The 16,224-nt window shown below is 37.7% G+C and overlaps 2 protein-coding genes across 2 annotated transcripts; one reads left to right on the top strand and one right to left on the bottom strand.

Moving 5' to 3' along the window:
* Nucleotides 1-131: 131 nt before the first annotated feature.
* On the bottom strand, nucleotides 132-6,643 carry exosc7 (exosome component 7). The gene is made up of 8 exons (XM_046834876.1): nucleotides 6,522-6,643; nucleotides 6,208-6,309; nucleotides 4,075-4,169; nucleotides 3,734-3,899; nucleotides 2,203-2,273; nucleotides 1,693-1,816; nucleotides 463-618; nucleotides 132-305 (listed from the first exon to the last, which is right to left on the bottom strand). The coding sequence occupies exons 1-8, from the start codon at nucleotides 6,576-6,578 to the stop codon at nucleotides 201-203; spliced, it is 876 nt and encodes a 291-aa protein (XP_046690832.1). The 5' UTR covers nucleotides 6,579-6,643; the 3' UTR covers nucleotides 132-200.
* A 141-nt stretch (nucleotides 6,644-6,784) lies between these two features.
* hgh1 (HGH1 homolog (S. cerevisiae)) lies at nucleotides 6,785-15,515 on the top strand. The gene is made up of 8 exons (XM_046834875.1): nucleotides 6,785-7,036; nucleotides 7,143-7,229; nucleotides 9,126-9,734; nucleotides 9,861-9,961; nucleotides 12,112-12,210; nucleotides 13,570-13,661; nucleotides 13,785-13,907; nucleotides 14,647-15,515. The coding sequence occupies exons 3-8, from the start codon at nucleotides 9,193-9,195 to the stop codon at nucleotides 14,836-14,838; spliced, it is 1,149 nt and encodes a 382-aa protein (XP_046690831.1). The 5' UTR covers nucleotides 6,785-7,036; nucleotides 7,143-7,229; nucleotides 9,126-9,192; the 3' UTR covers nucleotides 14,839-15,515.
* The last annotated feature ends 709 nt before the right edge of the window (nucleotides 15,516-16,224 follow it).

The following is a 16,224-nucleotide window of genomic DNA, read 5'->3' as shown; positions in this document are numbered from 1 at the left end:
GCAGAAAAGATGATGGAAGATCAGCAGTGAAACGAATGAATCTCTGTTTGAAACAAAAACACACAGGTAGTGGACATGAAGCAGAAGAGTAGACATGTTCTGTGAAGGTGCTGTAGAAAAAGAATCCACCATTTAAAAATGAAAATATTTATTTGATTTTTGAAAATAGAAAAAAAATACAGGTGGAACAGAGTGAAATGCTATGCCAGGAAGCCCACTTTTGTTCTCTCTCTACCAAGACTCTCTTCTTTTTGCAGCAGCTCCATCAGTGGTGCATGAACCATCTTCCCCACTCGCTTTCCTGTCTAATCACACACACACACCAGAAGTAATCAGACTCAATTCCAATGCTTTAGCAAACTGTATATCCATTTCCAGGATTAGAGATTAAATATAAAACATAAATTACACTAATATAAACAATTTTAGATCTTCAAGTTCATGCCTTTTTAATCTGCTTACCTCTGTCATTTCAAAGATACTGTCTGGGTCCAGACTGCCTCCTCCAAGCTTCCGGACACAAGTTACTGTTCCTTTATGGGTGACAGAAATCAACAGACTGGCGACGGAGCAGGCTTTCTCCAGCAAAGTCGCATCCACTACGTGCCTGTGGCCGATCTGTTGCATACAAGCACATAGACACCAGTTAAAAAGTGCATCACTTTCTTTTTTTGCTAAACCAAACTTGATTTTACTTGTAGCTTTTGTGTGCTGAAACCACGTTTTAACAGCATTGTAAATTACATTTGTAACCTAATTATGTTGAAATGGCCCATTTTCTTAACATTATAAAACCACTGTGACAAAATACAAGATCAACACTGATCTCTATGGATAATAACATTTATTATAGTGTTCAGAGCGATGGTGGATTTGACCAATACAGATAGTTAGGATGGATCGTACTTGCTGATAATAGTTTTAAAAATGGATACTAGATAAAAAAAATTAAAAATATATATTCAAAATAAGTTGAAACAGAACACTCCATATAAAATAGTAGTGAATTTTATTACAAACATAAACACTAATAAATCGTGGAAAATGAAAAATTAAAATATATTAATAAATAAATGTAATTATATAATATAGAAAAATATAATATTAAATTATGAATATTACATATAATATAGAGCTCTCCGTATGGCTTGCAGTCTCGCGTGTAAAAACAAACTCAGTGTTTCAGTGATTTACCCCTAGAGGCCGTTCTCGTAATGACAGCGGACCGAAAGCCGGAAAAATCGCCAACTAAACAACTTCCACTTGTTCCGTTAATCGACTTCAGTGACTTGCCATACAAGTGTAACTTTGCCCTTTGGAACCGTGTTTTTTTCCTTCCTAAAGCACTTCCTGTGAAAGAATTTAGACTGAACATCTGGAAAATCGACTTGGATCTTCTGGTGTAATATAAACAGAAAGACTAAGGGTGTAATGATGCATCATGGTATGCAAATTAGACATTTTTTACCAAATTTGGAGCTCTGATTTCAATTAAAAACATCCAGGCGCTAATGTGCTCATTATGTTTTCATGGATCATTATCTCAAAGTGGATCATTTAAATTTTGTTCTGAGAATCAAACTGACCACACTTCTAGAATACACTACACCATATAGGACTGGAGGTAATTCAGGATATGGACGATGTAGAACAAATAAATGGCTGAAGCAGGAAGCGGTACTACGTACGTACCTTACACAAGGTCACTATGCAGGGGACGTTTTCCACGTTGAGGCGCATGCAGTCATAGGGGTCATCAGACAACTCGATCTCTTTTCCCCCTTCCTCGTCCTCCGATATGTGAACTTTGGGTATCCTGTTTAAGTCAAGTCATGATTTTTGTCATTTCATTGAGTGGTTTTATGCTAATTCAGAACACAAGACCAGGTAAGCTACAGCTTCCCTTGATTATAGAGGTTTCAGTCTGATTTAGTAAATATTACACCATTTCTCCTTCATTTCAACATTTGTCAGTAAATATTGTGAAAACAGGAGCGAATATTTTAGTCGGCACCTTTATGAGGTGGAGTTGAGATCAAGATGAGCGCATGAAACGAATGACTGTGCAAGTACAGTGTTGCATTTAGATACTTGCAAAAGATCATGTTTAGCATCAGAGTGTGAATCCTGATCAGCGTTTTCAGCCACGGGTTCCACGTAAGATCAGAGACTGTAGGAATGTAATAAAGTGTTGTTGCATACCGTGTATTGAAAAGAGCTGCTTTTATGGCGATGGACATTGCATCAAACAGGTTTCCATCACACTGGAGGAGCTGGGAACAGACATAAGGGCATGAAAATGCAGGATTCCAGTAGTACAGCAAGAGGTAAAACATACATACATACTTTAGATGGACAAATGTTTGTGGACACCTGACCCTTATATTTGTATGTGCTTTCTGAACATACTTATCCCTAATGAATACCTTCCCTTCTATCTCTACCCTTCTGGGAAGATGTTCCACTAGATTGTGCATTTGCTTGTGGAGATTTGTGCTCATTCAACATCAAGAGTGTTAGTAAGGAACATCAGTAACTGATTGGAACGCTGCCTGGGGTGCAGTCAGTGGTCCAATTCATCCCAAAGGTGTTCAATAAGGTTGGGGTCAGAGTTCCATAGCAGGCCAGTCAAGATCTTAATGGAGCTGGCTTTGTGCACAGGGACATTGTCATGCTGGAACGGGTTTGGGTTTTTCCTTGTTCAAGGGAAGGGAAAATGAATACTGCTACGCCAAAGACATCGTACACAATTGTGTTTCCAACTTTGGGAAAGAACCACATATGGCTGGAAAAGTCAGGTGTCCCAATACTTGTGTATATAGTGTATATATAGTGTATGTACACATACATATAGACAGACGCACACAATTCTGATTGGCTGGAGTAGTTCAGATCGGGTTATTTCAGCATTATACATTAGAGGTCGACCGATTAATCGGTTTTGTCGGACTAATCAGCACCAATAGTTGATTACTGGAACTATCTGCTATCCATACAGATCATTTTTCTGGCTTCCGTACTGTTGTCATTATGAGAGCGGCCTCTAGAGGCGAATCACTGACATCACGTGCTGAGACTACGCGCTGCACGGAGAGCTCTATATTACATTTATTAATTATAGAATTGTATTTATTGATGAATATATTCATATTTATTTCATTTAACACCTTATCATGATTCAGTTTTTTACTTTAGTAATAAAGTTCAGTACTATTTTACTTGGAGTGTTTTATTTTTTTATCCAGTATCCATTTTAAATCCATTTTGTCCATTTTAATTGGTTGATTAATCAGTTATCGGCAAGTATGATCCAAGCTAGCTATCCGTATTGGTAAAATCCACTATCGATCGACCTCTATTATAAATAAATGCTGTTTTTAAACCTCTGTAACCACAGTAACAATAGTCACAGATGCCAATGGATTGAGAATATTACTGTGCACATTTCCTTATGACCATATTTAGCTACATGGATTTGTCCTTCTCTCTCTGTCCCATCCAGGATATATTCCCATCTCATTCCCAATGTTCCAAAAATAGATTCTGGAGCTTGACCAGGTAAACGTGCTTAATAAACAATAAACGGACGTCGCTCCCCTACATTGTGAGTTATACACACCTCCAAACAGTGTTTGATATTTATTACAGATGTTCAGTCAATATCATGTTGAGAATCTAAGAGTATTCAGAATGTAGGGTGATCTTTATAAAATGCTAAAGTGCAAATTCTCACCAGTACATCCACGTACAGAACCCAGCAGTGTTCTCCGGGGCAGATACAGAGGCTGCGCAGATCCAGACTGTGTTTGTTATTAAAGACTTTATACAGATTGTTACTCAGCTCCACTCCTAGCTCCTCACCCCCGCGACCCTCAAACTCCGGTGTGGCGTTTGCTGAGCTGAAACAGAAGCGGAGAAAAACAGCGTACACGTCATACCACAGAAATGTCTAATAATAGTTGGGTCAGATCATTTTTTTTTTTCCAGATTTTCCACACATTTAATGACATTTTGAACTTATGCTGCATCTTAAAAGCCAAAAGATAAACAAGTGGATTCTAAATATTTACTTACCAGTCTACAAAAAACTCCAGATAACCCTCATCTGGTACCATGGGCTTCGGCTTCCCAATCTCAGCTTTTATTCCCACAAGAATATCTGTCTGTCCCTGTAACCATAGAGAAATCATTGCGACACTTCATCTGAAACATTGCCACGCCTAGTTTATTATCTACAAATACTCTCAAACAAACAAAATGCTAGAGTTTAAAGGGAATTCTAGAATTAAATCAGTTGTCATACACTTACATAATTGGGTGGATGTACCAATCTAGAAGGTCGTACAAGTGTGTCATTTATACAACAGAGCAGTTGATGGATAAGGGCCTTAGGGCCAATGCCTCCTATCCTAGAGGATAAAGGCTGGGGGGGCCAAGCTTGGCAGCATGGTGATGCTGGGATTTAAACTCAGAATCCCAATGTTGTAACCACTGAACTATGATTTATTTATGGGCCTCTTATAAGTGATCTAACATTCCCCTCAGAAAAGATGTTACCAGTGTCCATGCAAACATCTAGTGATCTACTGATTCAACCTGTGCATATCTTCATCCATAAATAGATAAATGTTTATTACTATGGATAAAGGCATCTGCCCAAATGGTGTCAAAGTAAATTTGTTACTGATTGCAGTGAAGCATGTGTGTGTGCGTGTCTGTGCGCACACTTGTGTTTGTTCAGAGCAACGCATTCAGAGTTTTTGAGTGTGAACAAATGTAGATCACAGCCACAAGAACGCTTTAACAGGCTGACTGGCAGATCCATATACTACTATTACTACTACTAAGATTAGAACTACCCAATCAGCAGCTTTAGATCCAGATATTACTGTTACTAAGACTAAGTACTAACACCATTACTACTACCATCACCTGTAGTACAACCACTATTAAGTTTAAATTGCTAATTACTAATACTAACTACAACCACCATCGCCAGCTTTACCAGGCTGACTTTGGCAGATCCAAATAATCTTTTACAAATATTATAAGACTGGTACTAATACTTCTACTACCACCACTACCAGCAGCATTGCCATCTACTTTGGTAGATCCAGCTACTCCTACTACGATGATTAAGGCTAGTACTAATACTACTACTATTACTACCAGGCTGACTTGAGCAGTACAGAGACTAGTACTAAGACTATTGCCACCTCTAGTACCACTGCAAATAAGACTAGTACCAATACTACTACTATTACTACCCCCACCAAAAGCAGTAGGTTTACCAGGCTGACTAGAGAAGATCCAGATACCACCACCACCACCACTACTACTACTACTACTACTATCACTAAGACTAGTACTAAAACTATTGCCACCTCTAGTACCACTGCAATAAGACTAGTACCAATACTACTACTACCACCACCACTACTACTACCAGCAACAGCAGCAGCTTTACCAGGCTGATTTTGGCAAAGCCAGATGTTAATACTATTACTACTACTACTAAGAATAAGACTACTACTAACAATAGTAAGACTATTAGTCAAGTCAAGTTTATTTTTTAGCACTTTTCACAACAGACATTGTCTCTAAGCAGCTTTACAGAATTTAATTTAGTTAAGGTGAACGATGTCTGTTTATCCCTAATGAGCAGCCGTGGTGAATGTGGCGAGGAAAAACTCCCTTAGATGTTATGAGGAAGAAACCTTGAGAGGAACCAGACTCAAAAGGGGAACCCATCCTCATTTGGGTGACATCAAGAGTGTGATTATAGTCTTTAACCAATACAAAGCACTGGAGAGTGAGAACTAACATGAGCACTGGAGTGTAGGATTATAAGTAATGTTCCTTCTACAGTCTTATACAGTCAGTGTGGTTTATAAAACTAGGAGCTACTGAGCAACTCATAAAATAGCTCAACATTTGCGATCATCACAGATGCAACACCAGCTTCTCCATGCCAGAGCCTTTAAACACTCCAGGAGGTCCAGTGTCCAAACTCCACATAAAGTGGGATCCAATTGGCACTGGTGCGTCTCTAGATGATTTGGGATGTTTGTGGGGTCGGCATCTACTTCTTTGAAGGTCAACAATCTTCATATGGTGGGGCTGACTGGGGCTGGAGCAACCTCAGGATTATTACTAAGCCTAATATTAATACTACCACTACCAGCAGCAGCAGCAGGAGAGCTTTACCAGGCTGACTTTAGCAGATCCATCAGTGTTGGACACCACGTCTGTCTCGATCTCCATATGTCTGTAGTCCTCACACCCCCGGCCGTCCACTCTTAAATCATCCTGATCCCAAACAAAACAAACAAACCGGAATATAAATACTCACAGCATGGACAAGTCTAATTAGCACCATTTAGTTCATAGTTGATCATGAAATTACAGTCCTAAATAAACTGATTCATGCTAAACATGATGTATAGCATTTCGCTTTCAAATCACAATAATCTTAAATGTGTAGTTAGATGTGTTAAATGTTTGATTGTGTGTTTACTGACCCGAACTCCATGCATAATATACACTTTCTCCGCTTCACCCACTTGCACGGTTGCCATGTTTCAAACGCACCACGAGCTCGGAGGCCGAAACCAAAATAAGTGCCTGCAGGACATATAGTGCACTGTGTAGTGCGCGCGAGCTGATAGAGCCAAACAGCAATGTAGTGTACCTGGTTAGGTTGCATGCGCTTGTTTTACATACCACCAGAACCGAACAACGTCATCAAAAAGCGCCTAGCTAAGGGACGCGCTGAAACGCATGGATTTCATTTAGTTAATAACGCGAGAGATTAATGTTAAAATTCATTCCGAATGGTGCTTATTAGTGTAAATACAAATTGTCAATAAAGTCTGCATTTGATATTCTATTATTGTTGTTTTAATTATATTAGAAATTATATAAAAAAACACTGTACTGCATTATAATTCTTATAGGAATTGGAGGGTACATATGTTGGGTTTGATATGTTTTATTTTGTAACTGTCTGTATATAACTCTAATAGATATCTGATAGGTAATGTGCTCATACAAACTAAAAATATATATAATTTAAAACTATATAACAAAAATAAAGAGGATTAAAAATAAGAAGAATCCTGACTCACACCTTCTCACTCCAGACCTGTTGGTGGCAGTAAAACACCGCCGGTCAGCTCCAAACCAGGGGAAGAAGTCTCCATCTTCCATGTGTTTCAGTCCTTCAGTAGGTAGGTGTATTTATTATGTGTTATATTAATTATGTGTGGTTCACTGTTTAAGTGGTAAACATTTTTTCTTTTATTATTGTTTATAGCCTTTACTTGTTATAATAACGGATGATCTGATATGATAGTAACGCGCGTGTCATTGATTTATTCCCAAAACCCACACTTATAGTAATTATAGTAGGATTTTCTAAAGAATGTTAAGACTATTACTGTAAAAACTACTACTCCTAACACCACTACCTATACTACTACAACTAAACCTTTTACTATAAAACTAACACCACTACCTATACTACCTCTACTAAGACTATTAATACTACCACCAACACCTATACTACTACTACAACTACTAACATTATTACTACTACCACTAAAACCACCACGTATAATACTTCAACTAAGACTATTACCATACTACTACTAAAACTATTACTACCACCACCACCAATACTACTGCTATAACAAATACTATAAAATTACTACTAAGACTATTACTATAAGAATACCACTACTACTAAGACTACGATTACTGCTGCTTGTAGTACTACTACCACCACCAATAATTTTAGTACTACTTCTATTATTACTACTACGACTATTCGTAAAACTACTACTACAGCTAGTACTATTTCTACCATGACTAACACTACTTTCTATTATCATCACCACTTCTACTACTATTACCAACTTTTATGGTACTAATATTACTACTACAGTTAGTACTAGTACTACCAGTACTAAGACTAGTCCTAATTCTACCACTAGTAAATATTTCTACTGTTAACACCACTATCACCAGCAACATAATTTTTACTGGTTAAACTACTAATATTACTACTACTACTCATGTAAGCATTATTAGAACTACCACTCCCAATAAATCTACAACTTTTACAAACATCACTATTACTACCAGTACTACTACTTATACTAGAACGATTACTACTCCTGCAACCGTTTCTACTATTCATGTACTTGTAGTCAGTGTTATCGATGGAAGGTGGAAGCACATTCTCAGAACGTGGCTTAAAGTCCCAAGTGGACCATATATTATTTGCATATTGGTTGGTTGTCCTGATTATTTGCATATCAAAGTCTGAAGAAAGTTTTGCTACAGGAATGAAGGAAGATATTTAGAACAGAACATAGAAAATTTTGAAATTTTTAATAAATCATTGGTAATGGCAGCAAAAAAGTATTATGTATTTTCTATGGTATGCATGAAACAGTCGAGTGAGTCTTCAGGGAAACAAAGAATTATATATTCTGATGAAATTATGCCCTTTTATTTAGCTTATTTATTTAGTTAGCTATTTTATTTATTTAGCCCCCAACATTGCACAAAAGAGACATTAAATGAAGAACAGAGAAGTGTGTCAGGTTTGACAGTATTGATCAATGTTTTTGCCAAAGTCTTATTACTGATCAATAGTGTGCCCTATGTCGAATCACTAATTACTATTATTCCCAACGTCCAATCACTGATCACTATTAGACTTTAGGAACAGTGGTGACCAGTGATTGGACATTGAGAACAGTGGTAAACAGGGATTGATCATTGGGAATGGTGGTGTCCAGTGATTGGATATTGGGAATGCTGGTGACCAGTGATTGGATGTTGGGATTGGTGGTGACCAGTGATTGGATTTTGGGAATGGTGGTGACCAGTAATTGAATGTTGGGAAAAGTGGTAACCAATGATTGGATATTGGGAATGGTGGTGACCAGTGGTTGGATATTGGGAACGGTGGTGACTAGTAATTGGACATTGGGAACGGTGGTGACCAGTGATTGGACATTGGGAACGGTGGTGACCAGTGATTAGACTGTTGTTGCTTATATTATATTCATTATTTGATGTTTTGGTGTAATCTTATCATCTGTGTATGTCTTTAGTTTTCCAGACACCAAGAGCTCATTAAAGCCTTTGTAATCGCATTGCCTGAACAGTCCAGTAGACACAATGCTAAGTGACACAGAGGCTCAAGAGCTCCTCTCTTTCCTCCGACTGGACACGAGGGCAGATGTTAAGGGCCAGGCAACGGAATACATACTTGGACTGACAGGAACACGTGATGGCTGCCGTTACCTACGGACAAAGCCTGACTTCCTCAAGGCTCTGGTCACGCTCACAGCAGATGTCTCTATCGCCATAGTGAAGGACTGTTACCATGCCCTGGTCAACCTCTCAGCTGATGAAACACTGCACAAGCCCTTGGTGAAGGAGACAGGCATTTTACCCATCCTGCTAACCCACCTGTTTGACCCAGAGTATGAGTTCTCTGACCGCATCTGCTCCATCCTCAGCAACCTTTCCAGGCATGAAAAGACGTGTGTGGACGTGTTGCACGAGCTGCAGAAGCAGCAGATCGGCATGGCCAAGATAGTCGAGATCTTCTGCACCGAGGGCTTTAATAAGAGAGCATCGCTTCATTACCTGGGAACACTGCTGTCCAACCTCACCCAGTTACCTGAGGCCAGGCACTTTATTCTGGACAAGGAAAGGTCAGTATTGTTCAGTGAAGCCGGTGGAAAAGAATATATATATTTACAAAAGAAATATATAGAATATAAAGAAAATTATATACAGGACCTACAGCAAAGTTTCTACTGTGCAATTTTTTGCTGCAGGTGTGTGATACAGAGGCTTCTTCCATACACACAATACGAGGCATCAGTGACTAGACGTGGTGGAGTTGTGGGGACTCTCCGAAACTGCTGCTTTGACTACAGTAGGTTTTTGAATTATTTACATTTCTTGGGTCATACACATTTCTAGAACCTATAGTCAGAGTATTATATATAGAGTACAGCAGTGACTCCGAATATGAAGTGAGAGTTGCTGTAAAACAGAGAAAAAACCATGCTTGTAGACTGCACTGCCATTTACACCCTTCTGAGAACCCATTTTAGCATGCTTACTCAATATTAGAGCTTTTGCTATTGATTATTTTAGTAATCGTTTATTCTACTGATTATTCCAACAATTAATCGAGTAATTGGATAAGAAGTACTTTTTAATTAAAGAGCAAATACTAAATATACAAGAGAAAATAAGATGGGTCTCGTAAATGAACGTCATCTGTCTCCTTTTTTGGAAAAACTTAAATTTCTATTGCTAAAATAAATTAACAAATTAAGTAAATGTAATTTTTATTCAATTATTAATCCAATTATGTACCTGTAGCAGGCAACGTTAAAACAGTATATTTGTTTTGTATAGTGCCTGACAAAAGTTTGAGACCACCTAGTTTTTTAATGTTTTTTGACACACATGCATGTTCCTTTCGTTCATATGCAACAAACTAGAAAAACTGGAAAACACACAAGAATTGAACTGTGAATGAGTGGAAGAAAATTCTGTAGACAGGTGACTCCAAATTGGAGATTTTTACTTCTAACAGAAGAACTTGTGTAAGATGGAGAACAGGAGAGATGATGTGATCAGACTGCCTCACCCCCACAGTCACACATGGAGGGTTGGGGTTGCTTTAGAGCAGGGAAGGCTGGAGACTTATTCTGGGTTAAAGGAAAACTGAACTAACATGGCTGCCATTCCATACTTTACCACCATGCAATTCCATCTGGACTGTGGTTCATTGGAACCAAATTCACCATACAACAAGTCAATGAGCCGAAGTGCATGTCCAAACTCTGTGTTATTTAGAGAGCAAACAGTTGTCTGGAGTGTCAAACTGCTCTGGGATGAACTAGATCACAAGCTCCAAAAGAAATCTCCGAAAAGTGAAGAACATCTTTGACAAGTTTTAGTGAAAATAACCTGTACCATCTGTACATTTTATATCCTTGTCTGGTAAATGTAAATCTTCCTGCCTTTTAAATTAACTAGTTGCATATAAACAAGAGAACATGCATGGTATCTCTCAAGCAAACTTCCAAACTTTTGTAGGTAATCTATGTACTGAATTACTTATTAATTTATTTGATCACTTTTAATCAAAATCTTGGAGCTTGTCAGTTAATTGTTTTTTATTAATATCTTCATTATTGGTTTATTTATTTATTGAATAGATTTTGAGGTTAACTGAAGTGTAAGACAGTGAAAAATGAGATATGGGGATCCCCAGGTCTCAGATTATTGAGGTCTTTCGATTATTTGTCTGTTTTATCCAAACCTCAGTCATCCCAGACTTGGATGTGTTTGGCGAGTGGAAAGTTCAGGACTAAAAATCTCTGGCTCCAGTGTAGTCACTGGGGAGGTCAAAATCCGTGGATTATATTGTTCAGTTATTACTATTATTACTGTGATGAAAGGAAGATTGCAGAGAAATTGCTTGAGGCATTTTTCGAGTGCTACGGCTTGCACTGTCCAAAAACCCAAACTGTTACAGCTGTTAAAATGAGATAAAGTTCATAAGGGTCTCCAGTTTGTCCAGTTAAATGAGGTGAACAGTATGAAAGTGTCCTCTTCAAGACAGTAAAGAAGGCTTCAGTTAGCCTATTTAATGTTTTGTAGCAGTTTGGATGTTATATCAGCAGGAGAATGTGGTGTATAACAGCAACAGATGAAGCATGGTGGTGGTAGCATAGTAAAATTTCTTAATAAAATCAAAAGAGCTAGCACTGTCCTTTTAATGACTTTTACTGGACATCCCTTTAAACATGACACTCCAAGTGTCCAAGTAGATCGATCGATCTATCGATCTATCTATCTATCTATCTATCTATCTATCTACCTATCTATCTATCTATCTATCTATCTATCTATCTATCTATCTATCTATCTATCTATCTATCTATCTATACAGGATGTACAGTATGTAAGGTGTGTATGTGTATAAAGCACACTATGTGTAGAGAATGATATAATATATAAGTGAATATATAATATGAGTGCACTCTATTCGTATTTCTGTCACAGCCCATCATGAGTGGTTACTGAATGATGAGGTGGATATTTTGCCCTTTCTGCTCTTGCCGCTGGCTGGTCCCGAGGAGCTATCTGAAGAGGAGAACGAAGGTAATTTGTAGTTTAGTGGTTTAACAGTTAGACTTCTGATCAGAAGGTGTGAGTTCATAGCCATAGCACTACCAAACTGCCAGTTCTGGGCCCCTGAACTGCTCTGTATACATGAAGTGTATACATGGGATAATTGCAAGTCACTCTGGATAAAGGCATCTGCCATATGCCATACATGTAAAAGTTCTATTTTTAGCTCTAAAGAACACATTCAACACATCAAAGAGGAGTGAAATGTTCCAGAATGGGTAAGAAGTGTTTATTTTTATTAGGTTTTAAACCAAATAATATAAATAATAAGTGTTTTATCAAATTTTTTTTATTTAATTAAAGTTTTATTTTTGTATATATATATATTTCATTTGTTTCCTTTTTCTGTCTGCTTGTAACATGTAAAAGTTTTTTTTTTTTTAATGTTCGCTATAAAATCTAAAATGTGTTTAGGCTTTTTCTTTCTTTCTTTCTTTCTTTCTTTCTTTCTTTCTTTCTTTCTTTCTTTCTTTCTTTCTTTCTTTCTTTCTTTCTTTCTTACCGTTTACACTTGCAGTTGCCTCTATCCGTCAACAGAGGGCAGTGTTTAAATATATTAAGATGTATGCAATCTTGCATCTTTTTTTTTTTTAAACGTGATTTATTTTGTAATGAAATTATGACGTAATTTTTTTTTTAATTCATGTTTTCTCATGTCTGCCTAGTGAAAAAGATTTAGAACTTATAGTTTCTGATTGGGACATTGTTCAAACAATAGGGTTCCAAAGCTTGAACTTTAATACAAATAGTGTCAAGCCGAGTCTCTGCTGTAGCTCACAACTAGAGTCGCGTTGCATTCTGGGACTTTGTGTCCAGCACTTGTTTTTTTTTTTGTTTGTTTTTTTTACTGTTTCTGTGCTTGAATTCCCATAATGACTGCTAAAGATAAATAATAGATAAATGGTAGCAGTTAATGTGTGAAATTAGATTGTTTAAGTGCACGTGTTTCAGGCCTTTTTAGTTTTCCTTTAACAGCACGTTAATGTGTCCTAAACAACAGCCAGAAATATTCAGTTGATTCTAATGCAGAATGAAACATGGTTTTATTTTTATACCATATCTTTGTGGAATATATTCACACATCTCCAAAGCCATGCTTCAAAATTAAGTAGGAAGCTTTCCCAGACGACTGGAGCTCTTTATAACAGCAAACACAGGAGGAAAAATCAGGAATGAGATGTTTAACAAGAGCATATGATGTAGGAGCATTGCCAAGGTAATAGCATTTCTAGTAGCCATGGTCCAAAGCAACAACCTAACAGAAACCAGATCATAAGAGGAAGCCTGTGTTGATTACTGGATTGTATGGGTTTTTTTGTGTGTGTGAAGGTTTGCCTGTGGATCTGCAGTACCTTCCAGAGGACAAAAAGAGAGAGGAAGACCCTGACATCCGCAAGATGCTTATCGAGACACTATTGCTGGTAGTAAAACAGCTTTCTTATGCTGCTTGATGTGATTTCTATCTTCAATGCTTCTAGTGCTTTATTCAAAGAATAAACTCGGTGAAATGTTGGTGCTGTAATGGTTTTTCCGAATCATCACAGCTTACAGCCACCAAAGCGGGACGGCAGATTATGAAGAAGAAAAACGTTTATCCCATAATGCGCGAGTTTCATACGTGGGAGAAGGAACCGCACGTGATTTCAGCCTGTGAAAAGCTTGTACAGGTAAAAACGAACGATATCGAGCTTAAAGTTCTGTCATGAAACCTTAATTCACAAAGTCCATACAACATGAATCAAGTTTCCGAGCTTTACCTTGCTTGCTCATTGGCTCACATGCCAACAAGTTTGTGTCTGGTTGTTGTGCTTGGTTTAACCCCAGACAGCAAGCAGACGGAATTCAGTACAGCCAAACAGATTTATTGGCTTGACTGGAAGGGAAAAAAAAACGACGGGATGCACTAAATTGGTGGAAAAACTCCTGGTTTTGTCACTGGGGCATGGTGGCAGGAGTAATATGAGAGCTTGGTTCCATGGAAAAAATGTCAGAAAGTCTTTTAATAAAGCTTGGTGTATTCTGTAATATGTGGGAGATCCCGTTTGATCTGAATCCACAAGCCTAGCTTAAGTCGTTTTTGGGTTTTTACCCAGCTGTTTTAATCACCGTCGTAAACCATTCAGCGTGCAAGGCTTGATATGAGCCTAATATTTACTTAGGATTAATGGTGTTTTACTGGCCTTGTGTTACAGGATTATACAATATATTTTCCCCGTCTTGTTAGGTCTGTCTAATTAATAGCAATCTTGTTAAACTGGTGTCTGGAAGCTCATGAATCAGGTTATACTGAACTCCTCCTGTATCCCACACTGTTCTCACTCAACTCAAATCTATGCTATTAGACATCATCGTGAAGTTGACAGGCTCCGCCCATATTTCTGATTCACATGTTTGTGGGTGTCCCAGGTATTGATCGGAGACGAGCCAGAGGAAGGGATTGAGAACCTGATGGAGGTGGATATTCCTGAGGATGTGGAGCAGAAGCTAAAGGACTTGGATGCCAAAGAGCAGGAGCAGATTGAGAAAGAGCAACAGGAGCTGCTTAAAGCGGAAACAGAGAGGTGTAGCAACTTGGAGCCGGAAGGATTGGAACGATGAACACCACACACACACACACACACACACACACACACACACACACACCTATCACTAATTCCTAACGAGCCAATTTTATAATCCTGTCACCCAAAAAATGAATTCCTGTCATGGCTTTGGTGCTTTGCTGTTTTAATATTATGAGCTAGTAAAGGGGATAATGTTGATTTAAAGGCACAGCTTTATGACGGCCCCCCGGAGTCTTAGGGAAAAACTGGATCTGGATACTAATTAGAATATCAGCTGTGGAGACAGAGCGCATGCTGACTCGATGTAAAAAAAAACAACAGAAAAGTCTTTTTTTTGTTTTCTGTACACAGATTGAATAATTTGAATATTTTATATTAAAATAATTTTTTTCTCTGTTTTGCTTTTAATCAATTGGTGTTTCGACTGGTGTTGTGACTACAACAACCACTTTCTCACATACTCGACATTGGGCATAGACTTGTCAAAATTGCCATTGCAGTTTATTATATATTAACAATATTTAATAGTAGGTCAGTGTGAAGTTATATAACTGGGTAGAATAAGATGGTGTACCAGAGTATATTTAAAAAAAAAAAACCCTGAACAATGAAAGGAAAAAAGTACATATGTAACAAGAAATTTAGGAATTGAGATTTAAGATTTCAACACACTAACTTAAGTAATAAACTCTATGGACAAAGGTTTGTGGACACCTGACCTTAAGATTCATATGTGCTTTTGGAAATTCCCATTTCACATTTCATCACCATTCGCTGTTATAATAACCTCCACTCTTCTGGAAGAAGGTTGGCTCGATTTTGTGGAGATTCATTCAGCCACAAGAGTGTTAGTCAAGTCAGGTGCTAATGTAGGTGAGGTGAGGAGACCTGGGGTGCAGTCAGCGTTCCAGTTCATCCCAATGGTGTATTCTAGGGTTGAGTTCAGGGTGATATAGCAGGTCATTCTTGATGTTCACAGGCATTCACTCACTAGTGCCATCTGCTGGACCCAAAATATTTCATCGTTTAAAAGGCAGTAAGAGAGTGAAATCCTATTGCATGTAGAATTCGTTTCCTAATGAGGAAAAAGAAAGAAAAGACAATCATTAGGTCTCTGTAATAAAAAGAAAAATGACCCAATAATCACTGTGTAAATCCTGGATTTCTGTTTTATTGTATATATTGCTGTAAAACAATTTTGCAGCTTCCAGGAAAAATAACAGTATAGAGGTGAAGCAAAATCCAAAATATGAATCTAGTAAAAATTGCCTATCATAGTGCTTATCTCTTTAACATAACCTAGTGCACAGAGGAGTGTAGTTAATAACTTCATAAACTTTATGTAACTCAAGGAAGAAAACAATCCTGGTTTCATTTATAGGTTTGATATGTGATATGTAATCGCAGATAATCAAATAAA

This window comes from Silurus meridionalis, chromosome 22 (genome assembly GCF_014805685.1).
Source record: "Silurus meridionalis isolate SWU-2019-XX chromosome 22, ASM1480568v1, whole genome shotgun sequence".
In the NCBI taxonomy this organism is placed as follows: domain Eukaryota; kingdom Metazoa; phylum Chordata; class Actinopteri; order Siluriformes; family Siluridae; genus Silurus; species Silurus meridionalis.
The sequence above is the reverse complement of the archived record's forward strand: the minus strand, read 5'-3'. Positions and strand labels throughout refer to the sequence as shown.

Bases quoted from the DNA above. Each gene is read 5' to 3' on its own strand.
- exosc7 (XM_046834876.1), bottom strand. From the start codon at position 6,578: ATGGCAACCGTGCAAGTGGGTGAAGCGGAGAAAGTGTATATTATGCAT. The intron at 4,170-6,207 runs GTAAAGCTCTCC...CTATGGTTACAG, and splicing joins GATCTGCTAAAGTCAGCCTG to GGACAGACAGATATTCTTGT. The intron at 3,900-4,074 runs GTAAGTAAATAT...CTTCTGTTTCAG, and splicing joins CTGGAGTTTTTTGTAGACTG to CTCAGCAAACGCCACACCGG.
- hgh1 (XM_046834875.1), top strand. From the start codon at position 9,193: ATGCTAAGTGACACAGAGGCTCAAGAGCTCCTCTCTTTCCTCCGACTG. The intron at 9,962-12,111 runs GTAGGTTTTTGA...TTTCTGTCACAG, and splicing joins AAACTGCTGCTTTGACTACA to CCCATCATGAGTGGTTACTG. The intron at 13,662-13,784 runs GTAGTAAAACAG...GAATCATCACAG, and splicing joins TTATCGAGACACTATTGCTG to CTTACAGCCACCAAAGCGGG.